This window comes from Apodemus sylvaticus, chromosome 1 (genome assembly GCF_947179515.1).
Source record: "Apodemus sylvaticus chromosome 1, mApoSyl1.1, whole genome shotgun sequence".
Lineage (NCBI taxonomy): Eukaryota > Metazoa > Chordata > Mammalia > Rodentia > Muridae > Apodemus > Apodemus sylvaticus.
The window spans coordinates 189,783,096-189,808,819 of record NC_067472.1 but is presented as its reverse complement, the minus strand read 5'-3'; the positions used below and the strand labels follow the sequence as shown (position 1 = coordinate 189,808,819).

General features: G+C 53.9%; 1 protein-coding gene across 2 annotated transcripts; it reads left to right on the top strand.

Annotated features, from left to right (window-relative positions):
* Nucleotides 1-24,702, top strand: Xrcc1 (X-ray repair cross complementing 1). 2 transcript variants are annotated; one of them, XM_052169374.1, is made up of 17 exons: nt 1-187; nt 544-636; nt 12,105-12,221; nt 16,660-16,818; nt 17,369-17,443; nt 17,534-17,645; nt 18,055-18,164; nt 18,235-18,340; nt 18,503-18,761; nt 19,103-19,219; nt 21,408-21,501; nt 21,643-21,772; nt 22,146-22,197; nt 22,284-22,420; nt 23,528-23,618; nt 24,322-24,397; nt 24,491-24,702. In XM_052169374.1, exons 1-17 carry the CDS (start codon nt 137-139, stop codon nt 24,602-24,604), a joined length of 1,893 nt encoding a protein of 630 aa, XP_052025334.1. In that variant the 5' UTR covers nt 1-136; the 3' UTR covers nt 24,605-24,702. The 2 variants fall into 2 exon arrangements, with proteins under 2 accessions (XP_052025334.1, XP_052025325.1); XM_052169365.1 differs by having other exon boundaries at nt 22,143-22,197.
* The last annotated feature ends 1,022 nt before the right edge of the window (nt 24,703-25,724 follow it).

Here is a 25,724-nt window from a genome sequence, read left to right as displayed (position 1 = left end):
GAAAGGCCCGGAGCCTGGCGCGCTTGCGCACTGAGTCTCGTGCAGGGCGCGCTCCCCCAACCTTCTCCGGGGGGCTCCCGGAGCTGCAACCCTTTTTCTTCCTTGTCTGGTCGCTGGGGCGTCCACGGGCGTGGACATGCCGGAGATCAGCCTCCGCCACGTCGTGTCCTGTAGCAGCCAGGACTCGGTGAGGGGCTGACGTGGGAGCAGCGGGGAGACCGGGGGCTTCCCGAGGGAGGCTGAGGACTTTGCAAAGCGGGGAATTTGGTGGGGTTCCGAGGGTGGACGTGCATTCCGAGAGGACGGGCACCTAGGGGAGTGTGGGGGTCACTGTGGAGAGTAAGGAAAAAAGGGGGGTTCTGGCAAGTTCTACCTGTGAAGGAAAAGTCGGCAGGTGTGTGTCCGTGTGGGTGTGGCGAGACTGGCGTGAAGTCAAGTGTGGAGAGTCGGCCAGCTCTGGGGAGTTTAAACATTCAAAAATTATTTTATTTTTAAAACCCAGCTTTATTTAAAGAACTTGCACCTTTCCTCCCTTGTCTGCAGACCCACTGTGCCGAGAACCTTCTCAAGGCCGACACTTACCGGAAGTGGCGAGCAGCCAAAGCAGGAGAGAAGACCATCTCTGTGGTCCTACAGGTGATGCTGCCCTCTCCCACCTCCTCATCCCAGGGGCCCTGAGACCCCCACTCCCATTCCACTGCCCTAGGTTGAGTCATTCTCCGTTCTGGGGTACAGAGCTTGCTCAGCTGACTTGCCTGGAGAATGGGCTTAGACATCCCTGCGCCCCCAGGAATTAGTGGGAAGCCCTCACCCCCCAAGTAGGCTGATTCTTTCTGGGCCTCAGTTTCATCAGCTGGGACAGTGTCAACCATTGCTGTTGCCTGTGTCCTCAGGGCCAGAGGTGGCCATGGAGAACATCTCCATAACTCGGTTTCGTTGTAAAGACGGCCAGTGTGGAAGGGCTGATGGCTCAGGCCTGTAATCCCCGTTGCTTCGGAAGTTGAGATAGGATCACCAGTTCAAGGGCAGCCCGGACAACTTAGAACTGGTTTCAAAATGAAAAGTAACTACCCCCACGGGGACTATTAACGTAGGATTAGGCAGATAGCTCAGCGGTACAGGGCTTGCCTGGAACATGTCAGACCCTTGGTTCCATTCCTGGGACTACAAATAATAAAGGAATGAAACACTTGTAGGGAGGGAAGTTTTGTTTGATTGGTTTTATTGTTTTGTTTGTGTGGTAGGGTTTTTTTTTTTTTTTTTTCTTTTGGTTTTTCGAGACAGGGTTTCTCTGTGTAGCCCTGACTGTCCTGGAACTCACTCTGTAGACCAGGCTGGCCTTGAACTCAGAAATCCGCCTGCCTCTGCCTCCCAAGTGCTGGGATTAAAGGCGTGTGCCACCACTGCCCGGCTATGATAGGGTTTCTTTTTTGTTATTTTTGAGACAGGGTTTCTCTGTATAGCCCTGTATAGTACTGGAACTCACTCTGTAGACCAGGCTGGCCTCGAACTCAGAAATCCACCTGCCTCTGCTTCCCAGGTGCTGACAGACAGACAGACACGCGCACACACACACACACACACACTGTACTGTGTAGGCTAGGCAAGAAGTTACTACTTGAGCCATGTCCCTGGTTGTGGCTGACATATTTCTGACTGCTTTTTAATTTATTTTAAGCTGGTCAGTGGTGGTGAACACCTTTAATCCCAGCACTCAAGAGGCAGAAGGTGGTAGGTCACTGAGTTTGAAGCTGACCTGGTCTACAGAGTTAAGTTCCAGGCCAGCCAGGGCTACATAGAGAAATTATGTCTTCAAAAGCGAGGGTGGGGGGATGGGGGAGTTGTTTCTGACAGGTACAGAAATTTGAGGAAGGGGCTAGAGAGATGGCTCAGTGGTTAGGAATGCACACCAGCCTCCCAGAGGACTGAGTTCAGTTCTTCGCACCCACACCTCTTGGCTTACAGCAGCCTGTAAGCCTGGCTTCGCACCCACACCTGATGGCTTACAGCAGCCTGTAAGCCTGGCTTCCGAGGGTCTGGACCTCTAGTCTCTGGGGCTCCATCCTCCTTTCACACGCACAGTAAAACAAGATGTATCTTTACAGAAAAGAAAATCACATGGTTTTAAGCACCTGCCCACTGCCCACTGCCAGTTGGTGCCCGTGATTTTCTGAGTGCCCTACCGTGAAGGCCTTGGTTGCCACGCACAAACGGCAGGGCCGAGACTCAACTTTGTCAGCCTGTTGTATTCAGATGCACCGCTGAGCTACAGCCCCCGTGTACACCACTGCCACCATTATAACCGCCAACCTCTTCTTCCTCTCTTGCCCTGAGTGCTGCCGTCCCCGGTGCGGGTCACTGTGCCCAGCTCCCACACGGACGGTCCTTGGTGTTAGCCACATTCCTCAGTTCTGAGTGGATTGTTCTTTTTCTTGCTGAGTAGTTCTGGGTTACAGAATGTTTTGAGGATTATAGAGGTGTTTTCAGAAAACAAATAAACATGAATCCATGACATTTTCTGGCCAATTTTAGGTGTTTACGCATTTTCTAAATCCCTAATCAGACTGCTAATGAAAACTAACATTATTCGCCATTACAACCTGCCAGTCAGCAGCCTTCACACCTCACATGGCTTGATTCATTAGGTCCTTGTAAAGCCCTACGACCCACAGACTGTCATTATCCCCATTTTACAGATAAGGAAATCGAGGCCCAGAGAAATTACGAAACCGAGCCACCTGTCTTTTAAACTGTGTGAGAACCAGGTTGCTTAGCATTTAGTTGGGGGATCTGGATTCAAATCCTAGCTCTTACTCACTCTGACCTCAGGCAAATGTTTTTAATTTCTCTAAACATACCCATTGAAAATAAAGACACTCGAGGCTGGGGTGGTTGTTAAAACCTGGTGACATAATGTCTGCAGAAGTACTCTGTCTACATGTGGGGGTTGGGATAAAGGGAGGGGTTGGTGATTTCATTATGGGATGTTGATTCTTCAGGCCTTGCTTAGCATCAGGTGACCCCCCACCCCCCACCGATACCCCAAAACATGCTGTGGGAACCAAAAGCAACATCCAGCATCCCGAGGACACTCGGAGGAGGAGGGTCCTCTGACTTCCACATGTGCATCCCCACCTGTGTACGTCAGACAAATGTCTGGCTGGGGAGATGCTCGGTGAGTAAGGGCAGAGGGTTGACTCCCAGCATCCACACACAAATCCAAGGGATCAGATGGCCCTTTGACCCTCTGAGAGGCAAAATACACATATGCATAAAAACAAAAACTCTTAGTGTTTAAGAAAATAGGGGAGACAGCTAGAGGTCATATGCAAACTGGAGACAGTGGTGTAGAAGGCGGTTCTTAGAGGAGTTCCGTGTCACTTCTTAGCTTTGTGGCTAAGCTCAAGGGTCTTAGCATCATTTGTTCCCTCCTTCACTTATTCCACAAGTGTGCGTCTGAGCGCTTACTGTATGTGGACACTGTGGTCCTGGTCTGTACAGCTATGAGATGTTCATATCTGGAGGCTGGGGGTGTTGCTGGACTAGAGGCTTGCCTGGCACACCCCAAGTCCTGGGTTTGAACCCCAACACTCCATAAACTGGGAGTAGTGCTTTCAGTCTGTCATACTCAGGAGCAGGAGGATTAGAAGGTCAAGGTCATCTGCTTCTTAGCAAGTTTGAGGTCAGCCTGGGCTACATGAGAGCCCAGCATGGGAAGGCCGTCAGGCTCAGTGACTTAACCCTGTATTGGGCGATGGACCATGAACTCTCTGGAGGACGTGGGGCAGGGTGAGGGGTGCGTCCAGCCAGAGATGGTGTGCTCAGGCTTTTATTTAAATCTGAAGTCTGATGACTTTTTTGAAAATTATTTTTAGTTGAGTAGGTGGTGCACGCCTTTAATTCCAGCACCAGGGAGGCAGAGGCAGGTGTATATCTGTGAGTTCAAGCCCAGCCTAGTCCACAGAGTGAGAGCTATAACAGCCAGGGATACGTAGTGAGACTCTTGTCTCAAACCGCGCCCCACCCCTCACCCCCCCACCCCCTGCATTAAAAAAGATATGTGTATGCATGTACATCGTGCTATGCATGCTGGTGCTTTCGGGGTCATTGGATCCCCTGGCACTGGAGTCAGGAATGGTGGTGTAAGCCATGCGGATGCTGGGAACCAAACCGGTCCTCTGCCAGAGCAGTCAGTGCCCACTGGTGCTTTTTAAAACTTTTTTTGTTTGTTTGGTAGTGATTTTTGAGACAGTGTCTCTGCAGAGCCCTTGATGGAACTTACTATTGAAGACCAGGCTGGTCTCGAACTCAAAGAGATGCCTGCCTGTCTCTCGAGTGCTGGGGTTAAAGTTGTGAAACTTTTTTTAAAACTACATTTAGCATTTAGTGTGTGTGTGTGTGTGTGTGTGTGTGTGGGTGCACACGCGGGCGGAGTCACCCTCCATCCACTCTGAGTTTCTAGGCCAGCATCTTTGCTCCGAGTCGTCTTTGCAGCCTGGAGTCTGGTGACTCTGAGCAAAAGAGAATGTTCGTGCACAGGGGAGGGACAGAAAGGTCAGCGGGCTGAGTCCTTCCGGCACATGAGACGTAGGGCGGGGAGGCCGGAGAGCAAGGTAGGACCAGGGCTTCTGACGGGAGAGAGGATCCTGCTTGGGTCTGTCTGCATGGGCCCTTTCTGGTTCCCATTGAGAATAAACGGTAGGGCCAGGCCCAGAAGCAGAGGTCAGCACTGTTAGACCCCCGGGAAAATCCGAGTGCATTTGGCACTAGCCAGTTTGTGAGAACTGAGTTCATCCAGTGTTAGCTTTGGTTCCTTTTCAGTGACAAGGGAGAGATTTCTGAGCACCAAGACAGTAGACTCTGTGTACTCACCCATTTCCTTGTGTGTTCTCTAAACACTGTTACACAACATTGGTATTGCCACATAGGGCTCCGCCCTCTGCTTGTGTCAGCTCCACACAGCTTTGTCAGCCATGGCTACTCTGTGCCCAGCTGGTCACCTGCTTCCAGACGGGGAGTTCCATCTCTGCAGCCCCTCCTGGCCTGGAGGGGACGCTGGGATCGGCCCAGCTGGAACCCTGGTGTATCAGCTGAGTGTCAGCAGCGCAATGGGACACACCATGCATGCTTTGTTGTTGTTGTCTGAGACACGGTCTCGTTGTCTAACGCTGGCTCCAGCTCCGTGATCCTGTCATCGCGGGTGCTGGCATTTCAGGTATGAGCCACTATACTTGGTGTGTTTTTTTCCTTTTTTTTTTTTAATTTTTAAAGATTTACTTATTTATTTATGCACATCTGCACACCAGAAGAGGACACTGGATGCCATGGAGCCACAGTTACACAGAGTTGTGAGCTAACATGTGGGTGCTAGGAATTGAACTTGGGACCTCTGGAAGAAGTCTGCACTGGAAGCTAGTGCTCTTAACCATTGATCCATCTCTCTGGCCCCCCCTTGTCTTGAGACACAGTCCTACTATGTAACTATGGCCAGCTTAGAACTCACTGTGTAGACCAGGCTGGCCTTGAATGCACACAGATTTTCCCGCCTCTGTTTTCTGAATGCTAGGATTAAAGGCACGCACCACCAGACCTGGCAGGTTTTTGTTTTATGTGTATGGGCGTTAGTCTACATGTGTGCTTCTGCATATGCCTACTCCCTGAAGACGCCAGAGGAGGGCATCAAATCCCCTGGCTCTGGACTTACAGATGCTTGTGAGGTGCTGTGTGGATACTCAGAACCAACCCTGGGTCCTCTGGAAGACCTAGTGCTTTTACCTGCTGAGCTATATCCCGGCACCTCACTGGGGGGACTCAAGGTAGGGGCTCTACCACTGAGCCACGCCCCCAGCCCCTCACTGGGGGACTCAAGGCAGGGGCTCTACCACTGAGCCACGCCCCCAGCCCCTCACTGGGGGATTCTAGGCAGGGGCTCTACCACTGAGCCACAACCCTAGCCAATCACTGGGGATTCTGGGCAGGGGCTCTACCAACGAGCCACGCCCCCAGCCCCTCACTGGGGATTCTGGGCAGGGGCTCTACCACTGAGCCACACCCCTAGCCCCTCACTGGGGATTCTAGGTAGGGGCTCTACCACTGAGCCACGCCCCCAGCCCCTCACTGGGGGATTCTAGGCAGGGGCTACCACTGAGCCACGCCCCCAGCCCCTCACTGGGGGATTCTAGGCAGAGGCTCTACCACTGAGCCACACCCCCAGACCTTCAGTGTTTTGAGAGAGACATTCAGTGTGTGTGTGTCGCTCAGACTGCCTTTGCTTATGATCATCCTGCTTCCTCTGTAGAGTGCTTCGGTGGCTGGTGTGTACTGCTGTGCCATTTGTTACTAGGATCATTTTGAGGCAGGGTCTTACTCTGTACCTCAGGCTGGTCTGGAACTCCTAGTGACCTCCTGCCCCTGCCTCCTGTATTCTAGGCCATCACTCTCCTTACTGTGCCATCTCTCCTGCCCTCCCTCCCTCTCTTTTTAACTACCGCACACAGGACAGCTTTCTAACTGGCTGACTCAGAGCTTTGCCTAGTTTCTGTAGCTGTTAAGTATCATGTACCATGTGTGCATAGGAAACTTCAGAAAGTACAAACAAACATGCAGGTATAGAATACCAGGCTGTGGCTGTGTGCTGCCTGCTTGGAATGCCGCCTGCCTGCATACACAGTATTCTGAGTTTGATCCCTGGCATTGCATTACCCTGGGAAGAGAAGGAGACAGGATCCAAAGTGGGACATTGTTGGTTATATAGAAAGTTTGAGGCTAGCCTGGGATACATGAGACCCAATGTTGGGGGCTGGTATACATATGTTTATTTATTTTTTTTAAAAAAAGATTTATTTATTATATATAAGTACACTGTAGATGTCTTCAGGCACACCAGAAGAGGGTGTCAGATCTTGTTATGGATGGTTGTGAGCCACCATGTGGTTGCTGGGATTCAAACTCAGGACCTTCGGAAGATCAGTCAGTGCTCTTAACTGCTGAGCCATCTCTCCAGCCCTATACACATGTTTATATACAAGTTGGAGCCACAGGTACGGCTCAGGAGTCGTGGAGGGAGATAAACCAGGCTAAGGAATAGAGGGAGCTCTTGTGGGAGATGACAGGTGCTGCTTTGTTTAGTCTGAGGCACTGACATCGGAATCTAGGTCAGAAAGAAGGCTTGAGCACTGACAAGGTGTGAGGCGTGTTCCAGATTCTGGGGTGAAGGCCTGAGCAGGCGGCCTCAGCCTTTACTGGATGTAGGATAGGTGATGTAACTGGAGGAGAGTGACTGAGCACGCAGGAGTTGCCTGCGCTCAGTATCCGGAGGGGTCTGTGCTGCCTGCATTCTCCCCATGCAGTGGTGCTGTGGGCAGGAGCAAGCACTGTAAGCAGAGGCTGGCTCTCACCTGGGCTTCGCCTACATAGCTGCGGCCTAACCACTTCCTGCCCGAGGCCACTCATCTAATTGTAGCTCCTGCACTCAGATCCCTGCTAGAAGAGTCGTTCTTGCATTGTTTCCACAGTTAGAGAAGCACTCAGTTTTGCTTTGTTTTCTTTGGTGGTGCTGAATATTGAACCGGGATACTGTGCAGGCTAGACATTGACCCGCGTCCCGGACGCTTCTCTTTGAGACAGTCTGGCTGAGTGACTTGTGCCCTCGAATCTGCTCTGTGGCTCACGCAGGCCGTAGCTTCTGGATTCTTCTGCCTTTACCTATCAAATCGCTGGGGTTGCAAGATGCAGCTGGCTGCCCTTGTGACTTTGGGGTATCTTAGCTTCCTGTGGAGGGATGCCACCGGGACTCCCCTCTGTCACCTGAGAAAACAGCTAAAAAGATTGGCTGTAGTTTAGAAATGCCAGGGCTGGATTTGAACACAGACCACTTTGCTCAATCAGGGTTCCTTCCCGTCATGGAGCCGTGCTTCCCTGACTGGCCTGATAAAAGCAGAAGGGAGCAGCAGATGGTCCCCGAGCAGAGGAGAGCCATGTTGGGTGGAAGTACATTGGCAGTTAGTTTTGGTTTTGCTACCAAAAAAAAAAAAAATTTATTTTAAGTGTCTGTATGAGGGTAGGTGTGTTAGTGCAGAAGCCAGAGGCATTGGGTCCCTCAGAACCGAGAGTTCTGTGATGTTAGGACCCACCCTCTTCTGAGGATGAAGCGCTCTAACAACTGAGCCATCTCTGCAGCTCTGACCTTGAACTTCTATAACCTTGCTGTTATAGCCAGGCTGGTCTCACTTAAGGGAAAACTATGATGTTTTTATTGAGCCCCACAGACTTGTGACTACATGTGTAAAGAGGTGGGCCCTGGCCGAGTGAGCAGGGAGCTCATAAAGGGAACAGCCACAGGTCTGGTAGGTCCCGTTGACGTAGCTGTGACGGCTGTTAGTAGGCATGACAGGTATGAACTTTTAATGAGAGTGAGGCGCAGCTGGGCCACCCTGGTCTCAACCGGAGCAGAGCCATGCAGGAGGCTGTGGTTCCTGGGAAGTTCTGTGCACACGGAGGATCAGGCTGCCTTACTTTTACCCAAGCCAGGCCAGGCTTGAGGAGTGTGCTTTTCTCAATGCACTGCCTCCACATGAGTGCTGGAATTACTGGTGTGCTGGTTATGCGTGACTGGGGATCGAACTCAGGACCTCCTGCATCCTGGGCAGCACTCCAGCTGAGCCACATCTGAAGCCAAGACATCTTTGAGGGCTGAAATAGCTCCTCATCCGAGGACCCTGTTAAAGAGCCGGACTGGACACTTAGCATTGCCTGTCCTGACTGCCCCACTCCCACACACCTTTCTGTGCCTTCAGCCTCAGGCTGGAGCCCCAGGTCCTTTGGTGAGTGGCATCTTCATAAACAGCTCTTTCTTTCAATGAATAATGAGCCTGAATCAGCTAATGCTGCTGTTCCTGGATAATAGATTCAGTCAGAAGCCTGGGGCTTTTCTAGGCCAGCAGCTGACAAAACAACTCCTGTCAAAGGGAAACAGGAACCAGGCAAGAGTCTCCTGCCTGTAATTCTACCCCCTCCCACCCCCCAAGGTGAAGCCAGGAGGATCCGGTAAGTTCAAGGCAGACGCGCACACAAACACACACACACACACACACACACACACACACACGCACGCACGCACGCATGCCGAAAGAAAACCACAGCTAAGCATATGAAACAGAGCTGAGTGTGGTGCGCATGCTTGCTGTCCAGCGTTTGGGCAGTGGTAGCCTGGGCTACAGTGGGCAAGGCTCAAAAACTGGAATGGAGCTGGGGACATTGGAAAGTTGTCCCGGCAGTTATAAGCACTTGTTCTTATGGAGGACCAGGGTTTGATTCCGAGCACCCACACAGCAGCGCAGGGCTGGCTTAACTCTAGTTCCAGAGGCTCTGATATTCTCCTCTTGGCCTCTACGGGGCCAGGAAAGCAGATGGGACATAGGTGTACGTCTAGGCAAAATGCTCATACGCAAGTAATAAATAAACTTAAAGCCAGGCGGTAGTGGCGCACGCCTGTAATCCCAGCACTTGGGAGGCAGAGGCAGGCGGATTTCTGAGTTTGAGGCCAGCCTGGTCTACAGAGTGAGTTCTAGGACAGCCAGACACAGAGAAACCCTGTTTCAAAAAAAACAATCCAAAAAACCAACCAAACAAACAAACAAGCAAGCAAACTTAAGAAAAAGAAACTACAGCCTTACATGTGGATGGCAGTCTTCAAGCTGTCTCAGAGAAATGACTCCAGTCCTACCCGACTGTGATGGGCAGGAGAGTCACTGCGGCTGCCTCCAATTGTAGCAGCTTCTGGGTTCTATGGAGTGTCTTGTTTCTTATTTGAAGGAATGAACACTAAATTGGTTTCACTCATTTTGTTCACTTATTTTTAGTTCTAAAATCCTTAGCTGAACAAAAAAATATCCTTAAGCCTCTTTTATTACATTTTTGGAAGACTAATTTTTATTTGTGTGTACATGTGCGTCTTCATGTATGCCACGTGTGTGCCTGTGCCCAGGTCGGCTAGAAGAGCGTGCCGGTCCCCTAGAAGCAGAGGCAGTGGTGTGATGAGCAGCCTGGTGTGGGTGCTGAATCTGAATTCAGTTCCTGTGGAGGAGCAGCGTGTGCTCAGATCCTCGAGGGCGCATGCCTCGGGCCCTTCAGTACATTTTATGTATTCTTATTTGAGAGTGTCTTGTGAAAAGATGTTGTGTCTGCAGAGACCGATGAGAATTTCAGTGTTGTGGCTAGAGTGGGAGTGTGTCGGGCAGAGGCTGATGACTTTCTCTTGGGCTGGCTTTAGCCTCAGGAACTTGCCTCACTCCAGCTGAGCTAACACCTCGTAATAAGGAAGAACCTCTTAGAAGCTTTTAATGGAGCAGAGCGCTGGCCTCCACCAAGAGAGCTAAGAATGTCATTGGAGAGCAGCTTGGGCCTGTAAAACAGCCCCCCTCTTGTACCCCCTCTCTGGTATACTCATCAGTGTATTTTAAAGTTGCCTTAGTTTGGGGGCTGGAGAGATGGCTCAGTGGTGAAGAGCACGGGCTGCTCTTGCAGAGGTTCTGAGTTCAATTCCCAGCAACCACATAGTGGCTCACAACCATCTGTAATGGGGTCCTTTCTGTCTGAAACCCTCTTCTAACATACAGGCATACATGCAAATAGAGCAGTCATATACATAAATAAATCATGAGAAAAAATTACATCGATTTATGCCTTTCTTTGTTCTACAAAACTATAATAAATTTAATGAAACCACTTCCACATTGGAATGTGGAGTTTGTGGTAACCTCAATCTGTGTTCCCGGGACACGGTCACTCAGGATGGTTCTAGAATAAACTAGCTCCTTATTCACTTTATGATGAGAGCTGTGCTTTTCACATCACTGTGTGTGGGGGCATGTGTGGCCTCCTTCCGCTGTATAGATCTTGGTGCTTGAGTTTACATAGTCAGGCTTGGTGGCAGGTCCTTACAACTGCTGGGTCCTCATCATACAGGACCAGGAAGAAAGGAATCGCAAGTCTAGACATCAGCCTTTGCCCCAGTTAGAAATATAGCATTTCTGAATCTGAGGATGGCTCAGTGGGCAAGGGATGAGGACAAGAGTTGGGATCCCTGTACCCATATGAAAACTGGGTGGGCATGGTAGGCTGCCTGAGATCCCAGTGCTCCTGAGGCAGAGATGGGATCCCTGGAAAGACCTACCTCAGTAAATAAAGGGGAGAGCCATTGCGGAGACACCTGATATCAACCTCTGGTATGCACTCAGACATGTGACTACACAAGCATGCACACTGCACACATGCACGCACACTCGTGCACACACACCACTTCCGTATTGCTAGTCTCTTCCTTATAACTGTGACTGTCTTTGATTTCTTTTTTTCTTTTGTATTTGAGACAAGGGCTCATGTTATCCAGATTAGCCTCCAGTTTGCTGTGTAGCTGAGACTGCCCTGAAACTCCTGATTCTCCTGCCCTCGCCTCCCAAATGCTGGGCACATGTGTGTGATACCAAGGCCCAGCTTTACCTTCTGTCATCCTTCTCAGTGGCACCAATGTCACAGGAGTCACCAACATTAGAACAGTGTCTGCTGACAGCTGCTAAGTGGCTGTTGTGCCCTGACCGTCAGCCATGTTAATTACGCGGTGATCCTTGATCTGATGAGCCTTGTCTTATAGATGAGGTAGAGGCTCCCGAGGCTATGCAGTGAGGGCGCACAGCTAGTGTGTGGCAGAACTGCGTTCAAATGCAGGACTCGGTGTATGCAAACCAGAAAGCCCCTGGCATGCCACAGTTAGTTAGTCCAGGAACTTCTGTAGTTTGTGTCCTTTGTATGACAACTTGCACCTAACTGTGTCTTTGGCTGTTGCCACCCAGGAGAGCTTCAGACTGATCAGGGTGGGAGTGCAGGGGTGTCTGCTGGGGAAGCAGGTGTGTAATGTGCATTCTTTGAGTGAATTCTCAGTGCCATGTCCTGAGCTCCTGCCAGAGACAGAATGGCTTCTCACTCCTCAGTTCCGGTCCCCACGGACACACAGGTGACACTCCAGGGGGCATGGCGGTCCAGGTGTATATCACCTCTCTCTGCCCCTGTTCAAAGCAAGCCCTCAGCAGCCTTTCTCTGCCCTACAGCTGGAGAAGGAGGAGCAGATACACAGTGTGGACATTGGCAATGACGGCTCGGCCTTTGTGGAGGTGCTGGTGGGCAGCTCGGCTGGAGGGGCCACAGCTGGTGAGCAGGACTATGAGGTAAGCAGTATCTGCCATTCCGGAAGGTGGTGAGGCCAGCTCAGGCCTTTGTGTTCCCAGGGTCTGGAAACAGCTGTGATCAGTCTTAGGCTGCTGTGACAAACTATAGTTACAGCTAAGCTTGGGGCCTTAAAATGCCCGGCTTCTACTCAGAAGCTAGAGACAGCTGGAGGAGCGGAGAGGAGCCAGTGCGGAGATCAGGGCGGTCGGTGGGGGCGGCCGGTCTGGGCGGCCTCCTCCTCCAGGTCAAGTCCAGAGCGCACAGCAGACACTGCTCCTACAAATCAACATGCTTTTCCCCTCCGTCCAGATCGTGCAGAGGAAGACAGGCTTGGAGGTAATGCGAGCTACTCTGGAAGAGGGAGAAGGGGTTTGCAAGTCAAGACCAGCTTAGGGTACTGTGCAGAGCGCTTGAGACCAGCATGAGCAAGTTGGCCAAAAGTTTCAAAATTAAAAAAGAAAGAAAAGTGGGTCAGGGGTTAAGGCTGTAGCTCCATGGCGGAGTAGTCTCCGTGTGAGTCGGGGATGCCAAGCAGCGCCTTCCAGCACTGTGCACGAGCCTAGAACTCGGCTGCATCCCTGCTTCTCGCTGTATGCATGCTGCCTGTCCCTCATGTGCAGTGGACAGTAAAGGACGCCACACACCCTGGGTTGGAAATGCCTTGTGGACTGCATAGGCATGCGGTCCCAGAGCCCACTCCCCGGAAGAGCTGCTTGGCTTTTCTCCTGCCGCTACTGCGTTCCCTTCTTCTCTGTCCTTGTCCCCATTCTCTCTGCATCCACCCACACGACTGGTGTCCTGCCCCGTCCTCAGCCATTGGCGACTGGCATCTTTATTGATAGAGTAAATTGCAACTGGGGACAAGGGCCTTCAGTGTCAGTAAAGACAGATTCCCAATCAAAGCATCAGAACCGCCCTCCACACCCCTGCCTAGAACCCCCCAGTGAGGGGCTGGGGCATGGCTCAGTGGTAGAGCCCTGCCTAGTGTGTGTGAAAGTCCAGCTTTCATCTCTAGTACAAGAAATTGTATAAAAGAGATTCACTAGAGTTCTCGGTAGGCCAGACTAGAGCAAAGGTTAACTTTGGCAGGAAGCATAAAGACAGCGTCACACCAGAGTGGTTTTTCTCTTTACAGTGAATAAGACGAGGCATTTGGGGCTCCCTGCCACACGCTCACACACACACACACACACACACACACACACGCACCCGCACACGCACGCGCATGCACGCACGCACACACGCGCAGTCCCCAGCCCTGCAGCTGTGCTCTGGCCTGTGTAACAAGTGCAGCAGCCCGCGAGTGCCTCCGCTCTGTGCGTTTTTGCTGTTTCTTCTTCATGATCCCAGCTGAGCACAAGAGGCGCAGTGTTATGTATTTTTTAACCATAGTAAAAGGCTCTTATTTTCGAGTTTTATAAATTTTACAGTATGTCAGTTAGAAAAGAGATGAAACAAAATGAATCTAACTGAACATTGCTTACAGCGTCAGGAAACCACCGTGTTGTGTCCTCTGAGGGGAGCCAGCTGCGGAGACCCAGCCCTGTCTGAGAGTTTGGGCTGGGGGAGGGGGCTTGATAGACAGCCTTCTTTCGTCCTCACAAGTGTCTGTCGCTCCATCTCTGGCCAGTGGCGTGGGAAGCACCAAGCACAGCAAGTGGCTGAGAGAAACCCCGTGGCCTTGACTTGCTGCCCGCCCCCCTTGTTGTCTTCCCTGCGTCCCCTGCCCCTCCCTGGGATTTTATTTTTTGAGGACAGGTGTCCTGTAGACCAAACTTATTTGCTATTAAGCCTGGCCTTGCACAGTGATCCTCCTGCCTCCACCTCCCGAGTCCCTGGATTCCAAGCGGCGCCATTCCAGTTGTGCTTGCTGTGCAGGACTTGAGCTCCAGCTTCCTGAGTGCTAGGAGACGCCAGCTGAGCTACAGCCGCTCCTCTCACGCCCTTTTCTGTAGCTCAGACTGGCCTTGAACTCGCGATCTCGCCTCAGCCTCCTGAGTATTAGAGCTACAGGCCTGGCCCCAAGCCCCCAGACCTGGTTTTCATACCCCACCCCCCAGCAGCCTTCGCGTTCTGTCTGACTGGCCAGAGCTGTATCCTGGTCCGGCTGCTGGCAGAGGGGTGGGGCTTGCTTGGACTGGTCCTGATTTATCCCATTGGGTGGGGTTGGGTTTGTTCCTTCATCTGTGTCAATATCTCCATTTATCGTCTTGAGTGAACCTTAAGCATGCCAATTGTGTGAGGGTGCGAGTATATGAGTCAGAGTGTGTGGTTGTGGGTTCTTGGACGCCTGTCATTGCAGCTATGTGTTTGTAGGTATGCGTATTTATCGCTTATTTCTTCTTCCTCTTTTTATTATTATTGTTACTATTATTGGGACAGAGACTCTTACTCTCTAGCCAGTGCTAAGATGTGGTGTGACCACCAACACCTGGGTTATTTATATTTTTTTAAGACAAGGCTGAGGGGCTGAAGAGACACCAGCTGAGCAGTTAAGAGTACTGACTGCTCTTCTGAAAGTCCTGAGTTCAAATCCCAGCAACCACATGGTGGCCCACAACCACCTGTAATGAGATCTGATGCCCTCTTCTGGGGTGTTTGAAGACAGCCACAGTGTACTTTCATATAATAAATAAGTAATCTAAAAAAAAAAAATCCGCAATAAGTAGCCCAGATGGACCTCCTCAAGCATTTAATCTTCCTGCCTCTGGTCCCTCGTGCTGGGGTGCCACGTGCTGGGGTCCCAGACTTGTAGCAGCGCACTGTGGGCTGCTTGAAAAAGTGCCTTTCCAGGGAGCTGTTGTAATCCACGCTTATGGAAACACCAGAAACAGTCACTGTGGGTTTTAGATAGCTAGTGAATTCTCTCATTATAAATTACATTTACTTGTTTAGTGTGTGTGTGTGTGGTCACATATATGTGGAGACAGGAGAACAGCTTGCAGAAGTCGATTCTCTCCTTCGAGCGTGGCGTGAGGATGCCAGGTCCTCAGACTCCGTTACCTGCTGAGCTGTCCTGGCCGTCCTGCTCCTGTGAGGTCACAGAGTCGCAGAGGAGCACTGGCTCGCAGGTCTCAGAGCGGGTTGTCTCTGTGAGGCTGAGGCGAGCAGCCTGTTCACCAGCTCTCCAGAGACACACCGTGTCTTAGCTCGTGTGGCTGCCGCCTTCCCCGGCTCCCTGCCAGCTGCTCAACGGCTCTGAGATCTTCCTCAGTGGGAGTCTGTCTGTCTCCTGCTTTCTCCCAGTCCTGGGCCACTCTGGGTGGGCTGCCCACGTTCTTGCTTCTGTGGGGGCCCTGCTATGACCTGGAGCCAGAGAACACACACATTATTTTTGTGGACTGAATTTCATATAAGAATGTAGATACCAATGGTTACTTTAAGACTGGAGTCTGATGAAGAGAAGGCAGGGCTGTTGTCCCCACTGGGGTGAGGAACAGAAGGCAGGTTGGAATGACAGAAACATCTGTCACAGTTGGAAAGTCCCTGGGGCTGAGCAGGGTGCCCTTCCCTTTCTACCTCTGGTGTCCCCAAGAGAGGGGTTAGTATGGGGTGCTGAAACCTAGGTTCATCTGTGCATCAGGAGGAGCTGGGGTGATGCTCCCAAAATGCAGATGGGCGAGGTGCAGCCTCTCTAGCTCCTCCTGCGGGCGAAACCTGGTGAGCACAGCTGGCCGCCTGGCTGTCTCCACAGCACCGCCCCAGCCCGAGGGTGCGGGCAGGACAGCATCGCTTAATTCTTGACGCTGCTGTTCTCCATCTTTGGATTTGATCTCGTTTCTGACGTCCTATAACTCCGGGCCTTTGAGCTGACTCAACCGTGCATGTCCATACGGCACTTTAGTACTGGCCTCTAACAGGGACGCCTCTGCTGGGACAGTCCCTTAGGGCACGTGCTCCTCTGTACTGCCTGATTTTATGTGAAAATTTGTCTGGACTACATACAGCCTGGTGGTCCCACTACTGAGAAGTAAAATCAGAGTGTCTGGGACAACCCCACGTCATGCAAACAGCGCCGTCAAACTCAGCAGACCATAACCAAGACGCAAACTCAGGAGAGCTTGCTGGGAAGAAGGGGTTCCTAGGGCGTCGGAGAGGGTCAAGGAAGGGTGGGTGAATAGGACAAAACAAAATTCACACATGCATGGATAGCGTCCAAAAGCAACGCAAAAACTGAAGACAAAAAGTCTGTCACAGCAGCAGTTGTTCGGAGGAGTAAGGCGGAGAGCAGTGCAGAGACATCCAGCAGTCCTCCCCGGCCCCGCGTGGTGCATGTGCCCCCACACCCATGCGCGTGCACCACACGGCAGACAGAACAAAGGGCAGGGCTGGTGACAGACCCATGCCCAGCTCCTGGGAGGTGTCGTCTGGCCCTCATTTCCTCCACTGTTGTCTACCTAGGTCCTTCTGGTCACCTCCTCTTTCATGTCCCCCTAGGTCCTTCTGGTCACCTCCTCTTTCATGTCCCCCTCTGAGAGCCGAAGTGGCTTTAATCCCAACCGTGTTCGCTTTTTTGGACCTGACAAGTTAGTCCGGGCAGCAGCAGAGAAGCGCTGGGACCGTGTTAAGATTGTGTGCAGCCAACCGTACAGCAAGGTACCTGCTGTGGCAGCTGAGTGAGGCCCGGCCAGGGCGAGGGGAGGGGGATCTGAGGGCCCGCCCTGCGTCCACGGGCTGGGAGCTACAGACGGCCGCTGCTCAGGGCAGGGCCCAGCAGCGGCTTTGAGACCCTCCTGGGGCAGGCAGCTTAGTTCTCTGGAGGAGTGTTAGGGAGAGCTGAGGCCTGCCAGGCTCTGTCTAATATCACTGTTGCTGTCATACTGGGGCCAGGAACTCAGGCTCCTCCTACCTCCTGCTTCTGCATCCAGGCAGCAGAGGAGCAAAGAGCCCTGGGTAGTTTTGCATCCCAGAAGTGGCTCCAGACAGACTGGGCACACAGAAGTGGACTTGCTGCCTGCCACTGGCAGTGAGGGTCAAAGAGCGGGTGCGGGTTGAGGGTGAGCCCTGACTTTGGTCCACAGTCACCATCACTGCCATGCTCACGCACACAAGCTTCAAGCGAGCCAGAAAGGGCTTCCCTAAGTGAAGGGGCGTGGGAGCCCAGCTCTGTCCTACACAGACACCCTCACACCCACCCGTGTTCCAGGACTCGCCCTACGGCCTGAGTTTTGTGAGGTTCCACAGCCCTCCAGACAAAGATGAGGCAGAGGCTCCATCTCAGGTAAGTGGGACCAGGTACCCCAGCCGCCCCCTGCCTCTCCACCCTGCCTGCCAGCAGTCTTCCCACAGCACTGACCCTGCGGGACCTTAGAAGGTGACAGTGACCAAGCTCGGCCAGTTCCGTGTGAAAGAGGAAGATGACAGTGCCAACTCCCTGAAGCCAGGGGCGCTCTTCTTCAGTCGCATCAACAAGACGTCCTCAGGTGCTCGAGGGTCCTGAGGTGCTGGGATGGCGTTGGCAGAGTGCTCAGTTAGCATAGAGACTTCGGTTCAGCCCCCAGGCCCAATCGGAAATCACAGCACAGGGAGATGAGGCAGGAGGATCAGACATGTGGGGTTCTCCTTGGATAGGTAGATCTGAGTTCCGCCTAGGCCCTGTGATACCTGCCTTGTCTCAAAAGCAAGCCTGAGTGTGGAGGCCGTGGCCAGGGCTCTAGACCTGGGAAGGTGGCTGTCCAGGGAGGAGGGCTGGGGCCCAGCCCGCTGAGTCAGGGGTGCAGTCTAGACTCCTGGGTCACTTCCGGATGTGGGGGCGACTTGATCCCTGATAGATGGGAGCTGAGGCGACTGTGGCCTGCCCTCTCACCCTTAGTCCAGTGTGTCCTTCCATAGCCTCTGCCAGCGACCCCGCAGGACCCAGCTATGCAGCAGCTACACTGCAGGCCTCTAGTGCAGCCGCCTCAGCCTCTCCAGCCCCCAAGGTCGTGGGCAGTGCTTCCAAGGTGAGACCACCAGACGCTGGGGCAGTGGAGACTGAGGAAAGCAGAAGCCAACCCACCCCTGCCTCCTCAGCCTCAGGAGCCTCCCAAAGGGAAGAAGAAGCTGGACCTGCGTCTGGAGGACAGGAAACCTCCCAGCAAACCCTCGGCAGGGCCACCTGCCCCCAAGAGACCCAAATGTAAGCAAACTGGATTCCTTGGTTCTGTAGTGACCCACCCGGGCTTGTGTGTCCTGAGGGAAGGGCTGTGGTCTTGAACCCGCTGTCTAAGAAGGGAGGCAGGACTTCCTGTGAGAGCTGGGGCTTGATGGGGTATCAACCGGATGTCTGTTCTCTCCTCAGTGCCTGTTCCTGGTCGTACCCCAGCTGCAGCTCCAGCCTCTACCCCAGCACAGAGAGCCGTCCCAGGGAAACCTCGGGGAGAAGGCACAGAGCCTCGGGGGGCTCGCACTGGACCCCAGGAGCTCGGCAAGATCCTGCAGGGGGTGGTGGTGGTGCTCAGTGGCTTCCAGAACCCCTTCCGCTCCGAGCTCCGTGACAAGGCTCTGGAGCTGGGGGCCAAGTACCGGCCAGATTGGACCCCGGACAGCACACACCTCATGTAGGCTTCTGCCCTACCACACGGAGCCTGCCCTGCCCTGCCCTGCCCTGCCCTGCCCTGCCCTGCCCTGCCCTGCACGCCCGCTCTGCTTCATCTGTCCCTCTCTGCTGCCCTTCCTCCCTCCCTGCTTCCTTGTGCCCCCGACCCCCACCTCCTTACCCCCCTAATTCTCTGCTTTCTGCCTCCCTCCTTAGCTCATCTCTGTTCTGTCTCTCCCTCCCCTGTCGTTTGTCCCTCAGATCATGTCTGACACTCCTGTCGTTTGTCCCTCAGATCATGTCTGACACTCCTGTCGTTTGTCCCTCAGATCATGTCTGACACTCCTGTTTTGCCTCCCCCAGCTGTGCCTTTGCCAACACTCCCAAGTACAGTCAGGTCTTGGGCCTCGGAGGCCGCATCGTCCGTAAGGAGTGGGTGCTGGACTGCTACCGCATGCGGCGCCGGCTGCCCTCCCGGAGGTGAGGCCCCCCCCCACCTGCCTCTCAGGCAGCACACACCCGCCTCAGCCCAGTGACGAGCCCTGGGGCCTGCTAGGCTAGCTCAGGTGGTCTCAAACCACATCAGCTGTTCTCAGAGACGGGGGCAGGGCCTGCAGATGGGACAGAGCCTGCTTGGGTGGTCACCAGATTCTGTTCCATCTGCTTTGTGCAGAAGGGAAAGGACACTGGGTCGTGACTGTGTAGAGGTGGAAGGGAGCCTCGGGGGTGTGTACCATTCTTCAGAACTGATCTTGAAGCATCCTCTGGGTGCTAGGCAGAGCTGTGACTGAAGTGAGGACCCTGATGTGAGCCCCATGCTCCCTTCAGTGAGTGGGTCAGGAGGGCCTCAGTGAGTGAGAATCCTGCAGGACGAGAAGTGTGTATAGCAGACAGGCAGAGGGCATGCTGGGCTACAGAACAAGCGGGACGGGACGGGCATCTGTCTCCTTGCTGCAGTGGGAAGTGCTAGACCCACTGGCTGCTGACAGTAGGAGCTGTGGGGGTCTCAGCTGGAGAAAAACAGACTCCCCCAAGTGAGGACTGGAGGCCAGACCTGCCTTACATGGTGCGGCTTGAGTCCGTTCAATAAGCAAGCCTAACCCTGGCGCATTGGTGTCAGGGACTGTGGTGGGGAAGGTGGGAGGATGGTCAGCTGACCTGGAAGAGGCGGGGACTCCACAGCTCCCTGGTCGCTGCTCACCTAGCTTCAGCATTGTGATCATCCTGACAGGTGTGCAGGGTGTCTGCCGGTGGGCTCCTTATCTCTGAGGTGTGTAGGGATAGTCAGCTAGTGTGTCACAGTAGGGGCTTGATTTCAGGACGCGGACACACACACATACTGTACCAAGAATCAAAAATCCTAGCATGGTTGATGGTTGAAGACGGAGAGCTGGCTTAGTGGTTAGACTCTCTGGTTGTTGTTTTAGATGACCTGGGCTCGATTCCCAGCACCACTTGGCAAGTCTCAGCTCTCTGCAACTCGAGCCTCAGAGTGTCTGATGACTTCTGCCATCCTAGGCATCAGGGACACACACATGATGCATAGACATGTGTACAGGCAAAACATTCATACATGTAAAATAAAAATTTAATCTTTAAATATGCATATGCACAAGTTGCTTATACAAAATGGTATTTACATAAAAACTATAAAATCTTCCCACACATTTAAAAAAGATTATTATTTAAATTATGTGCATATGTACATATCCGTGTGGTGGTGCGCATGTGTGTTCAATTGTGTCAAGTCCCCTAGAGCTGGAATTAGAGACAGTGTGAGTACCTGACGTGGGTCCTGGACCCAGGTTTGGGTCTTCTGAACAGTACTCCCTCTTAAGCATTGAACCGTCTCTCTAGCCTCACGTAATTTTTGGGGGGGAGCGTGTGCAGCCCCTCCCTGGGGGACTCCAGTCAGGGGCTTTCTCACTGTGCTCTCCGTAGCCTTCCGGCTTTGATTTTGAGGGAGGGAGGGTCTTTCTAAGTCCTTCAGGCTGGACTTGAGTTCACTCTGTTCCCAGGCCATCCCGCTGCCCCTCGGCCTCTTGAGTAGTTGAGATTATAGCCTGCCCACTAGGCCAGGGTCCTCTCGCATGTTTTGAATCAGTCTATGGTTTGAATCTAGCACTGTGTAAATACCGTGAAAATCCTCACACCATGTTGTTATTGGAATAATGAGCAAAAGCCGTCTGAATGTTGAGTTCAGACGCAGACTTTCTGATCTGTGATTGTACAGATGCAGAGACCCCAGATCTGGAGTTCCATATGAGTTTGCATTTGAGAATTTCTCCCTACTGCTTGGCATTCTCCTTTGAATCTCAAAGAATAGACCACCTCCCATTGATCTTTCCTCTCTCTCTCTGTTGTTTCTTTTTCCTGAGACAGGGTTTCTCTGTGTAGCCCTGGCTGTCCTGGAACTCACTCTGTAGACCAGGCTGGCCTCGAACTCAGAAATCCGCCTGCCTCTGCCTCCCAAGTGCTTGGATCAGGGTTGTGTGCCACCACCGCTTGGCGCTCTTTCTTCTCTTAAACAGACCAGATCTTGCTCATGAGGGAAGGAGCCTGGGTGGCCAAGCTGCCTGGCGTGTCGTGGAGCCCCTCTGGAGCTGGGAGGGGTCAGAGGGCAGCAGGACCTGCCAGTTCTCTAGCCGAGGCCCACTTCCTCCCATAGGTACCTCATGGCAGGCCTTGGATCCAGCAGTGAGGACGAGGGGGGCTCTCACAGTGAGAGTGCTGAAGATGAAGCGCCCAAGCTTCCCCGAAAGGTCTGCAGCCCCTACAGGGCCACAAGGGAGGACTAGGGGCCAACCAGGCTCTGCTGAGCTACCGCAGCTTCCCACTTCTGCTCCCTGCTGGCTGTCCACAGCCTCACACTGCCCCAGCCTCACCCAGCCCTCCTTCCTCAGCGGCCCCAGCCCAAAGCCAAGACCCAGGCGGCAGGACCCAGCTCACCCCCGAGGCCACCAACCCCAAAAGAGACCAAAGCACCGTCACCAGGACCCCAGGACAATAGTGACACTGAGGGGGAACAATCAGGTTAGAATCTGAAAGAGAGGTCTATACTCTTATGTCTGAGGGAGGAGGGCTGGAGCCTGGACCCCCAAGTCTGAGGGAGAAGGGCTGGGGCTGGATCCCTGAGTCTGAGGGAGGAAGGCTGGGGCCTGGAGCTCTGAGTCTGAGGGAGGAGGGCTGGGGCCTGGAGCCCTGGGTTTGGGGACAGGGCTTGTGTCTAGATTTCTGGATCTGAGGGGGAGGGCTATATGAGGCGAAGGAGTGGAGGAGGGGCACAGTTTGTCCTGACAACTGGATTGAGAGGGTGACTGAGGTACCTGGCTGTACTCTTGGGTGCCATTCTGGGAGGGGAGTTTCCCAAGAAACAGCCTGCTGACTGAGTTGCTACTGGCAGAAGGACGGGACAATGGGGCGGAAGATTCCGGGGACACCGAGGATGAGCTGAGGAGGTAGGATTGAAGGGGTAGGTCGGCCTGGCCTTGGGTGTGGGCATCTGCTCCCTGGGTGTTCACCCTGCCAACTCCTGATCACCCAGGGTGGCCAAGCAGAGGGAGGAGAGGCAGCCCCCAGCCGCAGAGGAGAATGGCGAGGACCCGTATGCAGGCTCCACAGACGAGAACACAGACGGCGAGGCTCCCTCAGAGGCAGACCTGCCAATTCCAGAGCTCCCAGGTCGGACATCCCTGACTCTGCGACTCTGCGTCCCCTGGCCCCCTGGGTTTCGGCTGTATTATACACCACCTGCTCCTTCCCTGTGACTCCCACGTCGCCCTGCTGACGGCTTCCTGCTCTCTACTCCACTTGCTGCTCTGGCAGGCACCCGCGTGACCTTGCTGGGGTGACCTTCCCAGTGGGAGCACCCTCATTTGATTCAGGACCCCCCATGTCGGCCCTAAGCCTCGCTGTCATCAGCCCTGCCGCCCCCGGACACCTGAGTGCTGGGTGCATGGCGGGTTTGCACTTAGCACTGATGACGACGATGAGCCAACTCTGTATGTCCGGGTGCTGTCTAGCATGATTCCTTCTGGTTTTTTTTGAGAGAGGTCTCAGGTAGCCCAGGCTAGTCTTAGACCTGTGGCTTTCCTTCTGTCTCTGCCTACCAGCACACCCCGCCTACCAGAGAGCTCCTAAGAAGGGTGTCTGAGCCTCCCGGGCTGAGGAGAGCAGCTATCAGGGTTCCTGCCTATAATCCCAGTACTTGGGAGGTCAAGGCAGAAAGATCACAAGTTCCAGGCCAGTCTAGCTACTGAGTAAGACCCTTTTTCAAAAAAGACTGAAGAGTCAGGAGAGCTGGAGAGAGCAGCCGCAGCCCGGCAGCGAGGGCAGGCACTGCACAGCCGCAGCCCGGCAGCGAGGGCAGACACTGCACAGCCGCAGCCCGGCAGCGAGGGGCAGGCACTGCACAGCTGTTCGTCAGGCTTTGGGCAATGGCAGGAAAGTAGTGTGACCCCCCTCCCCCCAGGTGAGGGGGTGAATCAGTGACCTGGGACACCAGGTGGAAATGGGAAGAAAACCAGCTCAGGCCAGCGTGGGAGCCGGCTGAGGTGACGTGGTGGCCGCCCTCGGCCAGCCGGGGCCAAGGCCATAAGAGCCCCATGGCTGTGTGATGGAGCCTCTGCTCAGCACCAGGCAGAGGCCTGCAGGAGCTTCCGGTGGCCTCGGTGGGTGCTGGGCTAGAGTTTCTTGGTCATGGCCCCTCGCTCCTGAGCACCTTGTCTGAGGCCATGGCGCCTCTCCCGCTCAGGGCCTCATGTCCCGCTTTTTCCCATCTCCCCACAGACTTCTTCGAGGGCAAACACTTCTTCCTGTATGGCGAGTTCCCTGGGGACGAGAGGAGGAAGCTCATCCGCTATGTGACAGCCTTCAATGGGTGGGTTGTGGGACGGGTGGCACAGTTGTAGGCTGGGGACCCGACAGGGTTGGCTGTGGGAGGATGAGGGCAGTGTGCCCGGCAGCAGCACAGCTGCAGAGTCTAGCAGCGCCCTGCCCACTGTGCTTGGAGCCCTGGACGGCTGCCCTTCTCCCCCCCTCTCGAGAGGCAGCGCTGGGTGGGCATTGCTTGTTTGACTTGTCAAGGCTGCTGCGTGGAAGGCTCAGGTCTCATAGGCAACCGCAGGGCGCAGAGGTCAAGCTAAAAGCCGGGCTCACAAACACACAAGCCGGAAAGAGGAAGAAAAGAGCTGGAGAGATGGCTACTCTTGCAGAGGTCCTGAGTTCAGTTCCCAGCACACACATGGTGGCTCAGGACTGTCTGTAAGGAATCTGATGCCCCTACTGGCATGTAGGTGTACATGCAGGCAGAATGCAGAACACTGTACAAGTAGGACAGAGAGACAGAGAGAATATGAATGAGAGAACATTTGTCCAGAAAGGACAGTGCATACAGCAGTGGAGAGCTGCTCTCGGGTCTGTGCCGGACAGGCACTGTATCGTGGTACACCTCCTCTAGCGCAGTCGGGGCTGTTAAAGGGCGATCTTAACACAGATCTCAGCGTGAGAGCTTTAGCGGGCAGCCTGCCCACCTGATGAGTGGGCGGCGCTCACCGTCACCCCCACCTCTTCCCTCCCCCCAGCGAGCTCGAGGACTACATGAGTGAGCGGGTCCAGTTTGTCATCACAGCCCAAGAGTGGGACCCCAACTTTGAGGAGGTAAGCCCTGGAGGGCAGAGACGGAGAGCCCCAGCCCACCTTGGCATTCCCTCTGTCCTCTGATCATATTCCCGAGTGGACCCCTCTCCCCAGGCCCTGATGGAAAACCCTTCCCTGGCCTTCGTCCGGCCCCGGTGGATCTACAGTTGTAATGAGAAGCAGAAGTTACTCCCCCACCAGCTCTATGGAGTGGTGCCCCAGGCCTGAATGTGCACTGTATACGTGTGTACACGTGCATTGTATGCACAGGCCTGAGTGCACACATGTGCACACAGGTGACTTTAATAAAGGACACTTTGTTTGCAGCAGTTGTTTCCCTCTTAGGAGGCTCTAGGCTCTGCTGGCCTGGGTGGCCCCCTGTCCCTGTCCCAGGGTCTGGGCAGAGGTGAGTGAGGCCCTCCACCGGAGATCTGCTAAGTAGCTGCCCGCCCCCTCTGCTCAGTAGTTCTGTGCTGACAGGAGCCAGGGAGTTGGAACTGTGCCACTCAATGCTGTCCCCCAAGTAGACCTGGTCCATCCTGTCACATGTCTCTGGTCAGTGATGGAGGCATCAATGCTCATCACATGTGCCGGACTAGCCAAGTTCCTTCCCTGGTGTCACCAGCATCGCCAGCTCGGTTTACATCCAGCTCGGTGGCAGAAAGGACGGGAAGAAGGCCATTCTTAGGAAGCTGCCCAAATCCCGGAGCCCCAGGTCTGAGCTGGGGATAGAGCAGAGCTGTCAGGGGACCAAAGCAGGAGTCCAAAGCAGGTGGGGGTGGGGCAGCAGCCACATGATGGGCGTGGCCTGAGGCTGCTCACAGCAAGGGGCTCTGGGGCTGGGAAAGTGAGAGCCCTCAGGTGCTGTTCATTTAATATAAAGGAACGAAGGTGGACACAGGAGGACCAAGCATTGAGGCCCGCATGAGGCGTGCTGTGAGACCTCCACCTGCTTCCTAATGAGAACCTGGAGTAGCAGGGGAAAGATGGATGCAGGCGGGGAGGCCAACTTCAGGTGCCCAGTCCCTGTCACACATTTCAAAACACTCCACCTCTGGGAACGTTCTTTGGATGCCCTGGAGGGCTGTGAACTCCAGGCTGAGGGGTTTGGACTTCATTCTGGGGTGGGACCAGAAGGGGCTTTAGACAGGGCAAAGGTCAGGGTCAGACAGGGTGAGACCTGACCCTCAGGTAACCTCCTCTTGGATGTTTCCTAACTTTAACCAACCAAGAGTTACTGAACTCTCCCCACCCCCGACTGTCTCATGACTGACTGACCGTGCTTGGGCTGCGCGCTCAGTCAGTGGGTCAGTGACTCGTCCATGCCACTGCACTGACCTTTCTCCCT

Coding starts and splice junctions, on each gene's coding strand:
- Xrcc1 (XM_052169365.1), top strand. CDS start 137: ATGCCGGAGATCAGCCTCCGCCACGTCGTGTCCTGTAGCAGCCAGGAC. Junction 21,773..22,142: donor CACTGAGGGGGAACAATCAG/GTTAGAATCTGA, acceptor TGCTACTGGCAG/AAGGACGGGACAATGGGGCG. Junction 22,198..22,283: donor ACCGAGGATGAGCTGAGGAG/GTAGGATTGAAG, acceptor CTGATCACCCAG/GGTGGCCAAGCAGAGGGAGG.